The 19,992-nt window shown below is 39.1% G+C and overlaps 1 protein-coding gene across 2 annotated transcripts in view; it reads left to right on the forward strand.

Moving 5' to 3' along the window:
* The window catches only part of SERAC1 (serine active site containing 1), an 81,464-nt gene that overhangs the window by 47,174 nt on the left and 14,298 nt on the right, over positions 1-19,992 (forward strand). For both annotated transcript variants that reach the window (XM_060167953.1, XM_060167952.1), the window contains exons 6-10: positions 385-516; positions 2,231-2,352; positions 3,349-3,477; positions 14,538-14,651; positions 16,489-16,651. In XM_060167953.1, the coding sequence (XP_060023936.1) occupies positions 385-516; positions 2,231-2,352; positions 3,349-3,477; positions 14,538-14,651; positions 16,489-16,651 (660 nt within the window). The remainder of the gene's footprint in view (positions 1-384; positions 517-2,230; positions 2,353-3,348; positions 3,478-14,537; positions 14,652-16,488; positions 16,652-19,992) is intronic.

Raw genomic sequence — 19,992 nt, forward strand, 5'->3', positions numbered from 1 at the left:
ATAATAACATTTATTAAATCTACTTGTGGTAAGCATGTGGATGTCAATGTCAATTGGATGTCAATTATTCTTTTAATCTATCCCATATGCTTGATATTTCTCATAATAAAAAGTTTTTTAGGGAAAAGGAGCCCAAAAAAAAGATCTCATTGTGAAAGCAACATAATATATAAAACAAAAGCACATACAAAATATATGTAACAAATAAAACAAAGTAATATGACAGAACTGAGAACAAACCTATCAGTCATTATCAACACCTGGAGATGGATATAACTTTCCTATTGTAGATTTAAAATATTTATAAATTACTGTCTTAAATGTGAGGATGAAAATGTTGCTTTAACTGTTCACATTGTCTTTTTTTTTTTTTTTTTAACAAAGACACCTTTAGTACAATTGACATAGAAGATCACGAATGTGCTGTGTGGCTGCTCCTGAGGAAAAGTAAGTCCGATGACAGAGCAGCACGACTGCAGGCTGTGCAGGAAATGGCAGAGACCCGTCACTGGCATGGTAATGAAACCATCTGAACACATGGCACACCGTCAGCTAGCTCTTGATTTCTGATGTAAAAGAGAAGGGAAGGAGATACTAAGGAAGGAAAATAATTCAGGAAATATTAATATATGTAAAAAATATTTTCAAAAAAATTTAAAAGAAACTCTAGTGATAGAGAAAGTGTAAAACCTGCTGGCCTGGTAGTCATATTGTGTTTGGTAAGAACACCCTCAAAACTGAGGTAGATATATTTGTATAACTTCCTACCAGAATGAACTTTTACTTGATTGGAGAAACTCTTGATTCTGATAGTTATGGCCTAATGTGTCTGTGTTTTTTTTGGTTCCTATTTAATAAAATATATTTTAATTGCTGGCTGCATCAAAGTTACATTTGCATTCACTTTGACAGTCTATTTGGCTTTAATACTAATACTTGGTCAAATGTGCCTAATTTGCGTGTGTATATTTGTTTTTTAAGGAAGATTTTAAATATTTAGTTGTATTTAAAATCGCAAGTTCTGCAGTAAAAGTACATGAGCAGAGATCAGATCTGCTCTGAGTACAGGGGCTAAAGTACACTTGGTTAGTAGAGTCATCTTGTAAAAATGGGTAAACAAAAAAGAATGTTTTCAAAGAAAAATTTAGTCTCAGAATAAGATCTCTGTCTTCATACAAGTTAATTAGTTTGAGTGGTGGCTATAATAATTTGTAATGTAAAAATAAGCTTATTTAATGCGAGTGGAGACTTAGAATAAAAATCTGATCTGTTTCAAAATCTGCCTTCCAGGACTCCATTTCAGACTTCTACTGTATCAGAAAAATCAAAGTTGGAGCCCTGGCATGTAGATTTTTTAAAAGTTCCCCACTTGATTCTGAAGAACTCACCCAAGTTATATAGTGCTATTATTAAAAAATGTCTCCTTCAGTGGCTGCAGTTTTTTTTTGATACATGTCCTTAGTCCATTTGGGATGCTATAACAAAATACCTTAGACCGGGTAGCTTATAAACAACAGAAATCTATTTCTCACAGTTTACTGGAAGCTGGGAAATATAAGATCTGGGTGCCAGGAGATTCTGTGTCTGGTGAGGACTGAGGGAGCTCTCTGGGGTCTCTTTTATAAGAGCACTAATCCCAGTCATGAGGGCTCCACCATCTTGACCTAATCACCTCACAAAGGTGCTACCTCCAAATACATTGGGGATTAGGTTTCAACACATGAATTTGGGAGGGACACAAACATTCAGTCTATAGCAATACATAAGAATGGAATGGTGAAATCATGAAGGCTAAAACAAAGTACTACTGTCTGGAACCTCAGATTATTCATGGGCTTCATGGAATGTCAAAGCACCATGTAGGTACCAGGGGACGACAGATTTAAACAGAACTCAGGTTTTTTGAGTAGTGATCAAAATAGCTTTTGGATGATGGAATTTTTTTTTTAAGGAGAAGTTAAATTGGTTCTGACCTATCAGTTTTCACATTTGAGGTTTATTTTTCTCAAAAAGGTTAGTTTGTGATATATCTAGATATAGGTTGAGAATTATGAGATCAGTCATGGAAATGTTGGATATTTAGCTTACGGTATTGTAAATGCAGTTGCAGTTAGAAAAAAAACTGGGAAATTTTGAATTACAAACTTGTCGTTTAAAAGTTAAGTTGTTCATTTAACCTTTGGAACAGCCATAAGCTAATTTGGGTACTCGCAATATACTTTTACAATAGATTACCAGTATAGGATAATTGCTCAAGCCTGTGATCTGAGAACTCTTATTGGTCTGGCACGAAGCAAAGATAGTGATCTTCGTTTTTTTCTCTGCCCACCTCCTTTGCCATCTTTAAAAGAAGTAAGTAAATAAAATAATCCAGTGAGTAAAAAATGTTTAATATATCATCTTCACTTTGGGTGCAAAATAACCATTCAAAAAGCAGTTTGTTGGCTACTTGTCACAAGCAGGTAAACTAGGGTTTAAACCTGCAATTGTAGTTTCCATTCCAAGATTTCTTGATTCCACAGGAGGTGCTATTTCTCCTAAATTATTTTCCCCTATGTGGAGTTGGGAGTCTCTATATACCAGAGGGTGGCTTCTTAGCATATCAGCATCCATAAATTGGTCCTTTGTTCTAAGGTTGCTATAGAACAGTTTTTCTCAACACTACTGACATTTTGGGCCAAATAATTCTTTGTTGTTGGAAGCTGTTCTGTACACTGTAGCAGCATCCCTGGCATCTACTCATTGGATGACAGTAGCACCCCTGAGTTGTAACAACCAAAAATGTCTCAGATATTGCTGAATATTTCCTGGGGTGCAAAACAGTCTCTGGAGAACTACTACATATAGATATTAATGTACTAATATACATGGATCTTAATTGTTAACTACTAATATAGATATTAGAGCATGTTCCTTGAGCGCTTTTCTCAGACTTTTCTAGAAAATGAAAATCTGAAAACTTGCAATGCGTTTTTGAAAAATAGAAAAACAAATTATTCTAGATATTAGTTATTAGAAAAAATCAGATAGGAACAAGTTCTGCATATTAAAAAGCCAGCTTTAGTTAGAAAGAACGTAATAATTCATTTTGAGTCAAGATGTGAAGTAGCCTATGAGGTGAAAATCTTGAGCTATGCTTTGCAATAGGTCTTTCAGATTGAGTTAGCAGACATGAAAGTATAGAATTCAAAATTAAATGATTCTCTGCTTACCAGGGTGGTGACTGTTTTCAAGACTAAAAGCACTGATTTACCTCTCCTGTTTTGTTTTGGCTTTATTCTTTGGGTACTTTTCGTTATACTCAATTGTGGAGTTTAATTATGAAGAATTTCTTTTCCTTTATTTCAGGATTCTTCCGTTGAAGAAGAGCTCAGACAGTTGCTGGCTTCTTTACCTCAAACAGACCTAGATGAGTGTATCCAGTATTTTACATCTTTGGCTCTGAGTGAAAGCAGTCAAAGTCTAGCTGCTCAGAAGGTTAGTTCATTTATTCATTCAGTAAATAGTTTTGAGTGCCCACTTTTCCAAGATATTGTGCCAGGGACTCGCACTTAGAACTTCAGAATAGTCATTCATCCGTGAACTGAATAAACATACTGATTCCTGGTTGTGTGCCACACAATGGGCTAGGTGTTCAGGATAATGGGAAGACAGATAAATAAACAAAGTCACAGAGTGTGTAAGAGAGATACAGGTTACTCTAAGAGCCCATCACTCTGTTTAAACCATAATTCAAAAAGAGTCATGTACCAAAATGTTCATTGCAGCTCTATTTACAGTAGCCAGGAGATGGAAACAACCTAAATGTCCATCATCGGATGAATGGATAAAGAAGATGTGGCGCATATATACAATGGAATATCACTCAGTCATAAAAAGAAACGAAATTGAGTTATTTGTAGTGAGGTGGATGGACCTAGAGTCTGTCATACAGAGCGAAGTAAGTCAGAAAGAGAAAGACAAATACCGTATGCTAACACATATATATGGAATCTAAGAAAAAAAAAATGTCATGAAGAACCTAGGGGTAAGACAGGAATAAAGACACAGACCTACTAGAGAATGGACTTGAGGATATGGGGAGGGGGAAGGGTAAGCTGTGACAAAGTGAGAGAGTGGCATGGACATATATACACTACCAAACGTAAGGTAGATAGCTAGTGGGAAGCAGCCGCATTGCACAGGGAAATCAGCTCGGTGCTTTGTGACCACCTAGAAGGGTGGGATAGGGAGGGTGGGAGGGAGACGCAAGAGGGAAGAGATATGGGAACATATGTGTATGTATAACTGATTCACTTTGTTATAAAGCAGAAACCAACACCATTGTAAAGCAATTATAGTCCAATAAAGATGTAAAAAAAAAAAAAGACCATTTTAAAAAGGCTTCATAGGGGGCTTCCCTGGTGGCGCAGTGGTTGAGAGTCCGCCTGCCGGTGCAGGGGACGTGGGTTCCTGCCCCGGTCCGGGAAGATCCCACACGCCGCGGAGTGGCTGGGCCCGTGAGCCATGGCCACTGAGCCTGCACGTCCGGAGCCTGTGCTCCGCAACGAGAGAGGCCACAACAGTGAGAGGCCCGCGTACCACAAAAAAAAAAAAAAAAAAGCCTTCATAGGAAGTACTCTGAAGTCGCATCTTGAAGAATGAATAGTAATTGACAAGGCTTTAAAATATTACCTCTATGTTGGTGATACCTAAATTCAATATCTCTAGCCCTGTGTTCTCGTCTAAGCTCTAGATTTGAATATTCAACCTCCTTCTTGACGTCTCTACTTGGATGTGTAATAGGCATCCCAACTTTACATGCCAAACCCACCCACACTCTGCAAAGCTCTTCCTCCTCTAGTCTTTTTCATTTTGGTAGAGGGCAGAGCACCCACCTAGTTGCTTAAGCTAAAGCCTAGGAATTCTGGATTCCTTTCTTCCAGGTTCACCTAATCAGCAGTTACTGTGAGCTGTTCCTTCAAGTATACCTTGAATCCCTTTGTCTCACCACCTTCACTGTAGCCACTTACTCCTGGCCACCATCATCTTTTCTTCGTAGTGTCCTGTTCATCTTGCTTTCTCTTCTTCCTTTCATTTAAAAATAATTTTAGAGTCTCTTTCATAGTCTTTTATTATTTCAGTTTATTGGGGGTTAATTCCTGTTTGTGGTGGCACAGACTCCCCCTTATGTTACACTGTAGATTAACATGTGTTAATCATTTTTACTGTGAGCTTATCTTTAGCCAGATTGATTGTTTTCTATGGGAGTCCCAAGCACCTCAGATTCTAAATTTATCTCTACAGAGCAGTTTTTGTGTTTGCTTCTTTTGGATACCCTAGGAGTTCACTGTTAGGGACTAGTTTTTTATATTGATTCCTCAGTTTGGAATTTCTGTAGCACATAGGTAGTATAAATTGAGATATATCTATGGCTGGCAGAGTCTTAGGATTGTGATTTCTCACTCAAAGCCCCAAGCAGAAACAGGCTTCTTGTTGCTTTCATGGGCTGCTGGGCAGAGTTTTTCTAGACTTTCTTATAGACAAGGAGGCAATCTTTCCAAGGTTCTGCCTTTATATAGGGATCTCAAATCTAGCTCCCATAGAATGTGAGACTCAAAACCACACCTTCTGCACTGAACAAGTGTTAAAAGCCTATCCTGAGGTGCCTGCAGGAATTTTACATCATCAGCTATGTGCTTATCGCTTCTGCTGAATGTTCTGTTTTCAATTCTAGCACCCAAGGGTTTCCCTTTATTTATTTTTATTTTCTTTAGAGCTTGATTTTGTTTTATTTCATTTCTTTAAAAGATTTATTTATTGTTTATTTTATTTATTTTTGGCTGCATCGGGTCTTAGTTGTGGCACGCGGGATCTTCGTTGAGGCATGCAGGATCTCTCATTGAGGTGCGTGGGCTTCTTCTCTAGTCGTGGCGTGCGGGTTTTCTCTTCGCTAGTTGTGGCATGCAGGCTCCAGGGCGCATGGGCTCTGTAGTTTGTGGCGTGTGGGCTCTAGCTGAGGCACACGAGCTCAGTAACTGTGGCGCGCGGGCTTAGTTGCCCCGCGGCACATGGGATCTTAGTTCCCTGACCAGGGATTGAAGCTGCGTCCCCTGCATTGTAAGGCGGATTCTTTACCACTGGACCACTAGGGAAGTCCCTGCACTTGACTTTGTTTTAAAATAGCTTTTGTTATTTATTTATTTTAAATAATTATTTATTTAAATTTAAATTAATTATTGTTATTTATTTATTTAGTTATTTATTTATTTATTTACTTTGTTTTAAAATAGCTTTTGTTATTTATTTATTTATGCACGTGGGCCTCTCACTGTTGTGGCCTCTCCCGTTGCGGAGCACAGGCTCCAGACGTGTAGGCTCAGCGGCCATGGCTCATGGGTCCAGCCGCTCCGCGGCATGTGGGATCTTCCTGGACCGGGGCACAAACCCGCATCCCCTGCATCAGCAGGCGGACTCTCAACCACTGCGCCACCAGGGAAGCCCAGCTTTTGTTATATTTTATTAAACATGTTTGTCATGGGAGGTGCTCACCATGTCAACTAAAGAAAAACACACAACCTAAAGTTGTGAGTTAAGTTTTATGCAGGGAACCTTACTTAGGACTGTAGCCCAGGAAACAGCGTCTCATATAACTCTGAGGAACTGCTCCATAGAGGTAAGGGAGGAGCCAGAAATATTGAGTTTTGTTGGGAAAAAAAGCCACGTAGTTGAACATCATAGATTACTGCTAATCACAAAGAACAGACATCTCAAGTTAATGATTTTATGTAGGGGAAGATGCAAGAATCTGGGCTCACTGAAATTATTCCTTAGGTATGTACCTTAACCATCTAGGGCCAGTATTGAGCACAGAATCTTTCACGTTTCCCTCCGTCCTGAATTCCCCTCAGGCACACAGCGGGTGGGGGTGCTGCCGTGGCTGAAGGCTTGATGGCGGGCGCATTGTTTGTTTTCTGTAATGGCAGGCTACGTTCTTTGTCCACAACTGGAAGCCAAGTTCACCATCTTGCTGGATCCAGAAAGCTTCCTTATCGCGTCTCCATCACCTCTGTGAGCTGCAGACACCACATCAACCTCTAGCCTCCAGTTTACCTCTCCAGTTCTGTGTCCTCACAGCAGCCAGGGTGACGTTTTAAAAACACAAGTTAGATCCAGTCATACTCCTGCTTGAAGCCCTCCAAATGGCTTCCCATTACATGTTAAGTCTGAGCCCTTTACTTTTTGTGATCCAGGCATGGACTGGCCCTTGTTTACTGCTGTGCCTGCCCCTGGGGGTGGTGAGAAGATTGACAGGAAGGTGCCACTAGGCACAGTTACAGAGTGTAAAGTTTGTTTGGTGGCAAGGAGTCTGAAAACTGAAGGAAACCATGCATTAGGTGAGGAAGGCAGTGTCTGCAGTGTCATCAGAGCTCTGAGTGCTCCACGGGGAAGCTCCACTCCTTTGGAATAAGGCTGCCTTCAGATGGGAAAAGGCGCCCCTTCTGATGGAGGTGTTGGTGTTCTCTCCCCACATCTCTTACTCCCATTGACTAGATGTAAATACCTGGCAGACAACTACCCACACACAGCAGAGGGCTTCTGAGTGAATCAAAGCAGCGTCCTAGGTGTAGCATCCTAAACAGACTCCAACTCCGGCCCGCCCGAGGGTGACTACTGAATGCCATTATTCTTGTGGTACCATTTCAGCAAGACTTTTGTCTTCGTAAAATATCTCTTATATCTCTAAGAGAAATCAAAACAAATTATAATCACTATTACTATAATAACTAATCAACTCAGTGAGGAGAAAGTATTTTATCAGCAAAACAAATCATAGTATTTTACATTCTTTTACCAATTGAATTGCCAACTAAAAATTGGCACTCGCCATCTGCCTGTACAAGGATTAAGTCACTGGCCACTGCAGCCACTGACCATCAACACAGCCTGAAAGGAGTTCAGGGCGGAGATCGGGAATGAGGTGCTCGGTGCTCTGGGAAAAACTGGCAGAACAGGCCTTCAGATAGTTAGACATTTTCAGGAGAAGATTTTATGAGCCCAGGTTCTTGCATCTCCTCGTATCTAGAAAAGCACTGAAATCGTTAGTGGTGACAACTGCTCCTGGTGACGAGCAGCAAGCCTCGGGCAACATGTGTGCTTGACAGCACGTCCCCCCTTCTCTAAAATCATACACAATACTGACCTTTCCCCCTGACCTCTTCGGAGCACTTCCTCCAAGCTGTCTGAGACGCTGTCTCCCTGGGCTATAGTCCTCATTTTGCCCAAAATAAAACGTAACTCACAACTCTCACGTTGTTCATTTTTTTCAGTCAACAGAATGATTTGTCTTTTCCTCATCTCTGTTTTTATGAAAAATTCGGGACATATCAGTAGATATGACTTCTCTAGTATACTTTTTATAATTCCTCCTTTCGACCGTGTCTTGGAGTCGCTCCAGTGAAGTGTAGTCATTGTTTTCCTTTTGATGCTCGGAGCGCCACTGCCTGGCCACCAGAACCTGTTCCTTAGGCTGACCTCATTATCCTTTTAAATTCCATCCCCAAGGTGGCAGTGAGAGCACCTTTGTTTTCTGAGAGTAAGATGTCCCTGGCTCTTCTTGATTCTCCTGCCCTGCAAAGAGCGTCAGCTGCTCCTGCAAGGCATCCCACCCACGGCCCTCTCCCACTGCTGTCACTCACTTCTCTCCTCGCTCCCGTGCCAGAGCTCCTGGTACCTGGCCTGATGTTCCTCATTTTCAGCACAGAAGATGTTCTGCTCATTACTATTCAGTTACCATCCCTCTGCCTCTGATAGTGTTCTGTCACCTTCTACAGTGTTTCCGTACCTTTTGCTAAGTGAAGAGGAGAGTGGTTGAATACACTATGCCACTTCTTTTCTGCCCAGAAGTCATGGCCTCAGCCTGCAGTTTAAAGAAGGAGCACATCTTTAGTTAGTTTAATACTGAAATAAATGTTTAATTTCCATTCTGAGGTTCCATCTCATCAGATCAGTAAGCAACTCCATCGTAGTTACTCTTATTTCCCCACCCCCTCTCCAGTTGAGTCAGGCTCTGGATTTTTTTATATGCCAGTAAGTTGGGGATGAAGGAGTGGGAGGGGCATCCATCTGGCTTTTAGTGATCTGATCAGTTTATGACAAACCTGTCCCGTGATAATCCCCAGGCTCCCTTCAAGTGGAGTGAGCTGCTTCTGTACAAAACTGCTCACGTGAAGAGCTTCCTCTGGGCTTTAGCAGATAGCCTACAGTTATGATCGGGTTTAGAGCAGGGCTTCTTAATGTCTGTACTCCCAAAGTTGCATCCCTTTGGTGATTTGGTAAAGTCTATGAACTCATTACTAGATGCATAAAATACAATTCATAGCATTACGTGGGAGACCAATTATATTGAAATATTGTTATCAAAATAAAAAACTTGTAATATAATTAATATATGTACTTCAATTTCAAACTTAAAGAATTGCAACAATAATACATTTCACTAGATTTGCCAGTTATTCATATTTTATCCCATTTGTTTTATCATTCCCCATTTACTCTCCCTCTTTCTATAGATATATTTTTATATGTCTATTCACACACATTTGCTGTTTCCACCCTGAACCTTTTGAGAGTTAGATGCAGTGTCGATTTTAGGTCACCAGTGTGAGAATGTGCAGTTGGCATGCAAAGGAACGATGAGCATAATGTTCCTTTCAGATAGCTGCAGCAAGTGATATGTGGTGGGGAAATAGCTGCGCTTTCTGTTGAGAGTCACACAGACTGCAGCTGTTTCTGTGGTTTATTGTCTGTGTTTATAATTGAATACAATGAAAAATTTTAGTTAAGTGTTAGGAAGATAAAGATGTAATTTTTTCCCAGCCAAGCTTACTTCCTCTCTCCCCTGAATTCTATCTACCCAGACCCTTAAGGATGACCTGGGTTACAAACTCATGCTTTACAATGAACGTCATTTACGCCGTTAGTTTGCACAAGTTGCAGGGCTCTAAGGTTGTAATTTTTTATGAAGAAACACAGAGATTAGCTCTCACACATATTAAAACAAAGGGACCCACAACCACAGCTAGAAGCAGTATCAAAACTCCCCATCCTCCCTGCGCCCCACCCACCCTGGCAGTGATTTGCCTTCCCTCCTTTTATTCTTTCTGTTCATTGGGAGAACTGGGTCAGTGAGAGTGAAAGCACTTCTCCCACATCTGTCACCTCCTCCCACATCTAAAGCCTTGGTAGCTATCCAAGATCTGCCTGGGAATTTGTTGACTGCAGTTCTGGTGGGAGGTCGGGGGGCAGGCCAGGGTGGTCCTTGGTCTTCTACTATCCCAGATATAACTATAAAGATCGCTCCTTCTTTGATGTCAGGATCCGGGTTTCAGTCTTGTTTTGGTTTTTGTTACCATCTGGACACTCCCCATCAGTCAGCTTGTCTCCAGTTTCAGCATTGGTTAGAGGACCTCAGGTGAACGTGACCTAGAGCCTAAGGATGCAACCAGGGATGCAGAAGTTTGGACATTTTAGATTGTGATTTCTTTTTGATCTAATGTGGCAAACTGCCTGGAGTCAAGAGAACAGTGGGTATGGTACATTGAAATGATTTCCCATCATAAAGCTTTTGTGGTCTTGGCTAAGGACAGTCCAGCTAAAATCTTGCATTTCTAGTATTATCATCTTCCCTTGTAATTTCCCAGTCTCTCTGAAATCAGCTAAGCCATTAAGGTCTGAAGTCTTTGCATCAAGACACTTCTAATATCCATCTGCATAAGTATAGCAATGGGTTGTGATTGAGAGGAAGATGCCAATAGTTGGGGTTTAAGGATGGGAGATTTCTTTAATGCCAGAGGATTTGGAAACCTACAGAGATGCTTACACAAAACAGGAGACTATGCAGCTTGCTTTCAGAGGGATGGATAGGCTTCCAAGGTTCTGCAAGTTCCTCATGATGTACAGCTGCGCAGATCAAGGATGCCTTCTGTTGGGATGAACCCATCATTGTCATCTGCGAACTCCCTGTACCTTCCCTCCTTCCGACTTTGGTTATGGGTAAATCTGCTCATCAGGTGTAAGTACAGAGACAAAGCAAACCCAGCTCATTTCTAAGTGTTTGTAGGAGAATAGATCATTATTTTCAGACATTGCGTCTCTTAGCAGGCCTCAGCGTCAGCTTGCCTGACTCTGTTTCTTTACCACCTTTCTGACCCTCCCCTCCCCTCCCTCCCTCATGCACACTGCACCAGCCACACTGGCCTTTTCTTTCCATTCCTTAAACTTGCTCATTGTGTATCTACTTGTGTTCCCTCTGCCTGGACTGCTTTGCCACCGGCTTGTCACATGGCTGCCTCCTTCTTGTCCTTCAGATCTCTGCTTGTCAGCTCCTCAGAGAGACCTTCCTCTTTATCTCAGATGTTTGTTGCATTTATTGCCCTTCATAGCATTATTCCCATTCTGTAACTATTTTATATATTTATTTGCTTGCTTATTTGTTTTTCTCTTCTGTTTTTCTCTTTCTTCTTCTGATTTCTCTTATAATCTCCCCAGTACCAAGTACAGTACCTCAGACACAGTATGCTCTCAATAATTATTTACTGAATAATGAATGGATGCATCATGACATTGCTAAAATAGCCAGCTGTACACAAACTTATATACTTAAATAACAACTGGCACATTTCTGTTGTGAGTCAAAGCATTTGTGTATGACAAAGAAAAAAGAGATAGCTCTAAGGGTTATGTTTAGTTGGAAGGTAGATTATATGGTAGGAAAATACCTATTATGTATTAAATTATTTGGCTGGTATAAACCTGTTGAAATGCATTGGAAAAATACCACGTTAACTCATAGTAACGTTGTGTCTCTGAGTATCATAATAAGAAAATGATACGTAAAAAGCTTTGTTATACACCTATAATTCATATATAATATGGATATAAGTTCTTTACTAACTTGATTAGTTGACATTTCCTTTTATGCTTTTATTATTATCGTTTCCTTTTAATTTTTATGCCTTACCCATTATTGTTATTTTTAACATTGTCACTCTCTCTGCCTCTTCCTCTGGATTTCTTTGATCCTTAAGAAATTGTTTTTCAGTATATCTTAATCCAGTGATAAAGAAGCAGTACCCATGTATATTGACTTTTGTGTTAGGAGTTAGAAAATACTTTGTATGATCACACTATGAATTTATACATTTTATTTATTGCTTTTTGCGTATGCTTCTTACTGCCACACAATTTGGCAGTTCATAAATAACTTAAAGCTTTGCCAACAAGGATAAAATTGAACTGCACTCTTATATCCCACTTTAAAAATGATCAAGAAAAAGGAAAATCCTGGATCGTTTTTCTCTTCCTTCTCCCTGTTCTTTCCTTGGAACATTTAGGTTGGAAAGAGGTCAGATGATTTGAAGCTGTGATGTAAGGAGAGGGGTTTGGGGGAGGCAGGTTGTGGTGGTAGGTTTTTAAGAAAAATTTCCCACCCCCCAAAGCCTACCAGTCCACCTTCTACCCTTATCTCTGCTGGAGGAGGCAAGGACTGTCAATGAGTTAGTCCTTCCCAATCCTCCATTTATTTTATTTTATTATTTTAAAATTTTATTTATTTAATTTATTTATTTTTGGCTGCATTGGGTCTTTGTTGCTGCACACGGGCTTTCTCTAGTTGCGGCAAGCAGGGGCTACTCTTCATTGCAGTGCGGTGGCTTCTCTTATTGCGGAGCACAGGATCTAGGCGCGTGGGCTTCAGTAGTTGTGGCTCATGGGCTCTAGAGTGCAGGCTCAGTGGTTGTGGCACACGGGCTTAGTTGCTCTGCGGCATGTGGGATCATCCCGGACCAGGGCTCGAACCCGTGTCCCCTGCATTGGCAGATGGATTCTTGACCGCTGTGCCACCACGGAAGCCCCCAATCCTCCATTTAAATAGCATGAATCTTTGAGATCCAAGCATGTTTAAACTCAGAAAAAAAGATTATTATATCAGCGAAGACAGCATGAATAAGAATTATAGAGTGGCCAAACATTTTGAACATTTACTAGGTTTACTGAACCATGAACCCTATAAATTAGCTCAGAATGCAGAAACTTATGGACTGTATTTCCTACAGGAAACACTGGGCTTTATATATACATTTTTGAAAGACACTACCTTGTAGTTGTTCTCTTTTGCCAGCAGGTGGTCTGTGTGCACACAATTATGACCCCTAGTTCAAATACAAAGCGCTTCAAAAGAAGATACAGTAATAAATCTTCCTTGTATCTCCCCACCCCAATATACACATGTAGTTAACACACTTTTTTACACAAATGGTAGCATATGGTACACACTCTCTGCTCCTTCTTTTTCTCACCTAAGGGTTTATCGTAGAGACTGATGTATATCAATATATGAAGAGACTCACATAGCATTCCATTGTATAATTGTACCATCCTTTATTTAACCAACCCCCTACTGAAGGACATTAGGGAGCTTCAATCTTTTGTTCTTACAAACAAAGCTGCAATGAACAAACTTGTACCTATATCACTTTGCCAGTGTGTGAGTGTCCTGTAGGATAAATTGTTGAAGGGCATGGGCACTTGTAATTTTGACAGCTGTCGCTAAATTGTCCTCCATAGAAGTAGCCCGTTGATATTACCAGCAGCAGGGTAATGAGAATGTCTTATTTCCGCACCTGTCTGATAGATGTAAAATATCCTTTCTTATCTATTTTAGAGGCATTTAGAGCAACATGACTGTTGCTTATTTTTCTATAGCCTTGTTGGTATTTTTCACTGATTTTTAGGAGATTATTGCATGTTACTGATCTGTGGTTAATAGTTGAAATTTTCTTTTCCCCATTTATTCGTATAATATATTTTAATATCTATTAAGACTAGTCCCCACTACTCTTCTGTTTCATAATTTTCCTAATTCTTCTGTTTATTCTTCCATGTGAACCTGAATTTCAATTTAAGAAAAATTAAAACTCTCTCTCTTGTTTTTCTGGCCGCGCTGCGCAGCCAGGGACTGAACCCGACCAGGGACTGAACCCGACCAGGGACTGAACCCAAGCCATGGCAGCAAAAGCTCTGAGTCCTAACCACTGGACTGCCAGGGAATTCCCTTTTTTTTTTAAATTAAAAGCTCTCTGATCATTGTTATCATTGTCTTTATTTTAAATTTTTCCAGTAATGCCTTTTCTGTTATTTTGATTGATAGATTTTTAAGTAGACTGAACTGGCATAATCTGACACTAGAACATTTGTTCGGCTCTGGGCTTTTCCTACTGGTCAAGATTTATGTGTTAGTCTCCATACTTTCAGATAAGAGGACACAGAGGAAAGAATTGAGAAAGTCTCAAAGACTGCTCTCTTCTAAGAATAATTCCATATGTTTTCTAGTCTAGCAACAGTTTGCATAATGAAAGTTCCCTGTAAGTTTCCAGAATATTTTGAGTCTTACATATTAGTTCTTTCTAATACTGTATATGGTACAGAGGTGTTTTTGTTGTCAAACAAAAAATATTAGACACTTTTTTCACTAAGAATTCTAATTATCTCACTTTCAGGGTGGTTTATGGTGTTTTGGAGGAAATGGACTTCCTTATGCTGAAAGTTTTGGAGAAGTCCCTTCAGCTACAGTGGAAATGTTCTGTTTGGAAGCTTTAGTAAAACATTCTGAGGTAATTTACATTTTCAAAATATGGTTTACTTTTTATGATCACATTGAAAAAATTATACATGTTGGTTCATTCAAGGGAAATAATTCTCATTTTTTATAAAAGAAAAAAAAGCTTTTCGCTTGTTTTTAAATTTCTGCTTTTTTCTCAATTGTCAGAATTGATAATCATGATTTAGCACCAATACATGAATTTCACTTTTGCTAAGTATTTCTAAAAATGGATTTAATCTTAATTGCTCATAAAGCAACCTGTTGTCTAAATATGGCATTTACCTTTGTGTTATGCTGTCTTGCATTACCTTTCTCAGATAATTTTTACAAGTAACATTACCAGGGAGTTAATTTCCAGTAAAATATTTGCGAAAGATGTGTTAAGATAGAAAAAAGGTAAATACTTGGAAAAAGTATTTATTTGACCATAGTCTTGATTTTTAACCACAGCATACATATGTCAATGATTAAAAAAAAAATTTGGCATTATGACAACTTTTCTATCATCATAGTTTGATTTTAAAAAGAAAAAAGCAACAAACTTTGTGGTGCTCAAACATCAGTGCATAAAAATCATCCAGGAAGCATGTTAAAATGCACATTCCTGCTCACAGTTAGCAGTTGTAATTTAGTAGATGTGAGGTGGAGTCCAGGAGCTTGCATTTTTAACAGGCATCCCTGGTGAGGCCGATGTAGTTGGTTCGTCCCACATCATGAGAAACACCATCCTAGAGGTTCTAAACGCTCCAGTTTAATTGGGAACCATTAGACGTGGCACAAAAGCATGGTGCTCTCTGGTCATCTCAGTTCCCTCGGGGGGAATCAGGAATCGAGCACAAAGCAGTCGTTAGTGTGGTAACACACTAAAAAGGGAATGTGGGAAAGTAAGCTTGATTTTTTTGTGACTTATGTCTGATTTCCGAAACAATAGGTGCATCTGCAGTAGAATGTCCAGTGCATGGAATGTAATAGTTACCTTTCCAGAAACTTCTCAACATATTAATATCTCACTTGATATATGTCTAAAAGGCATACTTTTTAAATGCATATAAAATGTGGTAAAATTTAATAAAAATTTAGAGAGTGAAAATCATTGCATATACATGACATGATATCACATAAGTGATATAAGTGATAAAACTAAGTGCTGGGGAGAGGCAAGGCTGTGCTGGTGACGTTGGCAGACTGTAATGGCTTGTTGATCAGTTATGTCACCTTACCTTAATGTATATATTTCCTTTGGCTTTCTTTTATCTCTTTTCTCCATTAAAAATTCACATCCCTCTTTCTTTCTTTTTAATTTTTACTTGATCTTCCTCTTTAAAAAAAAATTCCAACTCTTGAATTTTAGGAGAGCCCCATAGCTGTGGGCTTGTGTGGGGTAGTGTGTAGGGCCACAGATGTTGCTTATCTCTATATGGGAGTTCTTGTAGCCAGAAGCAAAATGTGCCACTTACACAGGGGGATTATTTCCTGTTATCCGGTGGCAGATTTCTCAAGGTAGAGAACCTTTTAAGGTAGTTTCAAGCCAGTCAAAGTATCAGTATAAATTGAAACAATTCTGTAATAATGACATTGTAGTTACATCCAACCAAGAACTAAGCAGAATAACTTTAAGAATAAAAATGTCACAAGTCCTAGTGGCCTTAATTTTTCAGTGATTTTAAAGCACTTCCCACACAGATAGGGGTTTGCTTATTTATTTGAGCTGAGCTGAGAGTTTTGGGGGGGTCTCTCTGGGTCTCTTCCTTGAGCAGGAGCCACCTGGCTGCCCCCCAGCATGCTGTGTCACCTGGTTAGTGAATTTGTGCAACATAAAGTGAGCTTTCATTAATTTATTGTGCTAGATACCCACACATTGTGATAAAATTGAAGCAAATGGAGGCTTACAACTACTGCAGAGGCTGTACCAACTTCACAAGGACTGTCCTAAAGTACAGAGAAATATAATGCGTATCCTTGGAAATATGGCTTTGAATGAACATCTTCATTCTACTATAGTTCGCTCAGGTAACAACTTTACATACCGAGTATTTTGGATCCAGTCCTTTGTTTTTCTCCCACCTCCACCCCTCATTCATGCTACGCTAATTTTTCAATAGGCTTAAGACTTTGCTTAGGGTTAGCTTTGGTTCCTTAGAGCATGTCATTTTAGAGGGGCAAGGAATTGCTTGAGACGTGGGTAGTCCACACCTAAGATAATCAGTGTGTGGACAGTCACAGGAGAGCAGTTTTTGCCATGATGACCATCTAATTGTTTATATTATCTTTTATATGATCTGGTTAACCAAGAGGCATAGTAAGACTAAAAAGAAGTCCACTGTATAATTGATTTTCCCCCTTGCAACTAATAAACCACCTGTGGGGAAGTACTTTAGATGAAAACTCCTGCCTGATCCAGTCTTTATCATGATGGTTGCACAACGGTGATTTTCCAACTGCAGCATCCCTTCCTCGTTTACTTTTCAGCATCTGGCATTCTACTGTAAGCAAGAGCTCTTCCCTCTCACTCCTTCCTTCTCTCTTTCCTTCCTTTCTTCCCTCTCCTCCCTCCTTTCCTTCTCTCTCCCTCCCTCCCTCCCTCCCTATCAGTATGGGCACATGGTTTCCTATTTTTTAATAGTTTACAACTTATTATTGTACTTAAAAATTTGATGCCAGATTGTCTCAGCTTTGGTTAGTAGGAGCCCGGCAAATTGGCTCCTGTGTCCTTTGATATGCCCACATCATTTTGGGAGGCATTCCTTACTTTCCAGTATAACAAGATGTTCTAGGCTCATTTGTTCAAAGAATCCTGTTTCCTTTCAGTAGAGAATGAATTTTAGAGACCAAGATCTGGGTACTGTCTAGCTGTGCTTATTGCTCCTGGGGTGTCTTTGCTTCTGGGCTCTTTCAGTGGAAAAATCAGGGTGATATATACAAATATATGTATGCATATACACAAATAAATATACATACCTATGTGCACATATACATGCATATGTTCAACAATATTTATTAGAAATGATGAATTTACATTTTTTTCTTGTATCACTCTGTTTTTGTTTTTTTTTAATTTACATTTAAGAGTGTCTTGATCAGCAGAAGTTTTTAACTTGCTGAAAATCTGATTCGGGGATCAGCAGACTTTTCTATAAAGGACCACTTACTGTATTGGTTTAATTTGTTCCTCTTTTTTTATGGATTATTAAGGTAGAAACTTAGATCACTGATTTTAACCTTTTTTCTTGTTTCAGTTAATCTGTTGCTGTGTAACAGACCACCCTAAAACTCACTGGTTAAAACAGCAGCCATATATTTTGTTCATGAATCTGAAATTTGGGCAAGATTCAGTAGACAGGGCCTTTATGTGCTATATGCAGCATCAGCTGGGCAGCTCAGCTGTGAGATGGAGGATACATTTTGAAGATTGCTCATGCACATGGCTTGCAAATTGGTACTGGTTCTCAGCTGGGAGCTCAGCCGGGGCTGGGGGCACTGGCTTCTTTCAGCACTCGCCTTGGGCTTCCTTAAAGCCTGATGGCTCGGTTCCAAGGGCAAATGTTCCAAGAGAGAGACAGGTATAAGCTCTTTTGCCTTTTATAGTCAAGCACTGGAAGTAAGTTTTGCCATGATGTATTGATTAAAAGTTAGTCACCAAGGCTAGCTCATATTTGAGGAGAAGGGATTTAGAAGGGGTTTAGACCCATCACCTCTTGATGAGAATGGTGTCAAAAGAATTTGAAGACGTGTTTTAAAGTCATTACAGTTATTTTCTAATATAGGTATTTAGAGCTGTAAATTTCCTCTAACCTGCTTTAGATGCATCCCTCAAATTTTGGATATATTGTATTTTCATCATTATTCAGTTTGAAATATTTTCTAATTTCCCTTACGATTTCTTCTTTGTCTCATGAGTTACTTAAAAGTGTGCTGCGTAACTTACAAATATTAATGGCTTTCTAGATGTCGTATGTCTTTGATTTCTAGTTTAATATTCCATGCATTCAAAGAACACACCCTGTAAGATTTTAGTTTTTGGAAATGTGACACTTATCTGATGGCCCATTTTATGGTCTATCTTGGTGAATATTCTATGTGCACTTGAAATGAAGGAATATTCTGTAGTTGTTGGATGAAGTGTTCTATACATAACGGTTCAACCAAGTTGGTTGATCATATTATTCAAATCTTCTCCAGATCTTTACCGAGTTTTGTCTAGTTTAATGAATTACTGAGACGTGTTAAATTCTTCAACTGTGATTGTGAATTTGTTTCTCCCTTTAGTTCTATCAGATTTTTCTTCCTTGTGAAATGTTCATTTTTTTATTATTAAGTATTGTCTCTATCACTGGTAATACTCCTTTTCTTCAAGTCTGCTTTGTCAGGTATTAAAATAGCCATACTGGCTTTTTTTTTTATGCTTGCTGTTTGCATTACATATCTTTTGTCTTTTTCCCTTCTTTTGCTTTCATTTTTCTGCGACTAAAAATAAGTACGTCTCTAAGACAGCACATACTTGCATCTTTTTTAAAAAGTTCAGCTTGATAATCCCTTTTAATTGAAGTGTTTTGTCTCTTTAGCTCTAATGTAATTATTGATAATTTGGTTGTGTCTGTTGTCTTGCTCTTGCAATTTGTCCCCTCTCTGGTTTTTGTTTCTTTTTTTCTCCTTTACAGTCTATCTTAAGTGCATATTATACCATTTTGTATATAACGTGAGAGTCTCACAACAGTATAATTCAGTTTATACACTCTGCCATCCTTTGTGGTATTGTCATAATTATAGACCATAATATGTTATAGACCACATGTTATAGACCTCACAATATATTGTTGTTATTTTTGTTTTAACAGTCAAGTGGTATTTAAAGAACGTAAGAAAACTTTTTATTTACATGTTTATAATATACAGCGCTCTTCCTTCTTTTCTATCTAAATTTGTGTCCGATATTATTTCACTTCATCCTAAAGACCTGGATCTGCTGGCAACAAATTCTGTCACCTTTCATTTTCTGAAAATGTCTTGACTTTGCCTTTATTTTATTATCCAGGGAAAGGTTATTTTCCATGGATAAAGAGTACTTTGTTGACAGTGTGTTATTTTTTTCTGTCAGCACTTAAAAAATATCATTCCATTCTCTCTTTTTTTTTTGACCCAAGCCGAACATCAACCTTTTATTGATAACAAAGCAGCAATTTGGGGGCATGTTTCTAAGACACCAAGAGCAGGCTTCTGTCCCCATGCTCTGTGTGTGTGTGTGTGTGTGTGTGTGTGTGTGTGTGTTGTCTGATGAGAAGTCTCTTATGTCCACTTTTCTTCTCTTATATGAAATGTGTCTTTTTTCCTGTCTTCTTTTTAGATTGTCAGCA

The sequence above is a fragment of the Lagenorhynchus albirostris genome, chromosome 12 (genome assembly GCF_949774975.1).
Source record: "Lagenorhynchus albirostris chromosome 12, mLagAlb1.1, whole genome shotgun sequence".
In the NCBI taxonomy this organism is placed as follows: Eukaryota; Metazoa; Chordata; class Mammalia; order Artiodactyla; family Delphinidae; genus Lagenorhynchus; species Lagenorhynchus albirostris.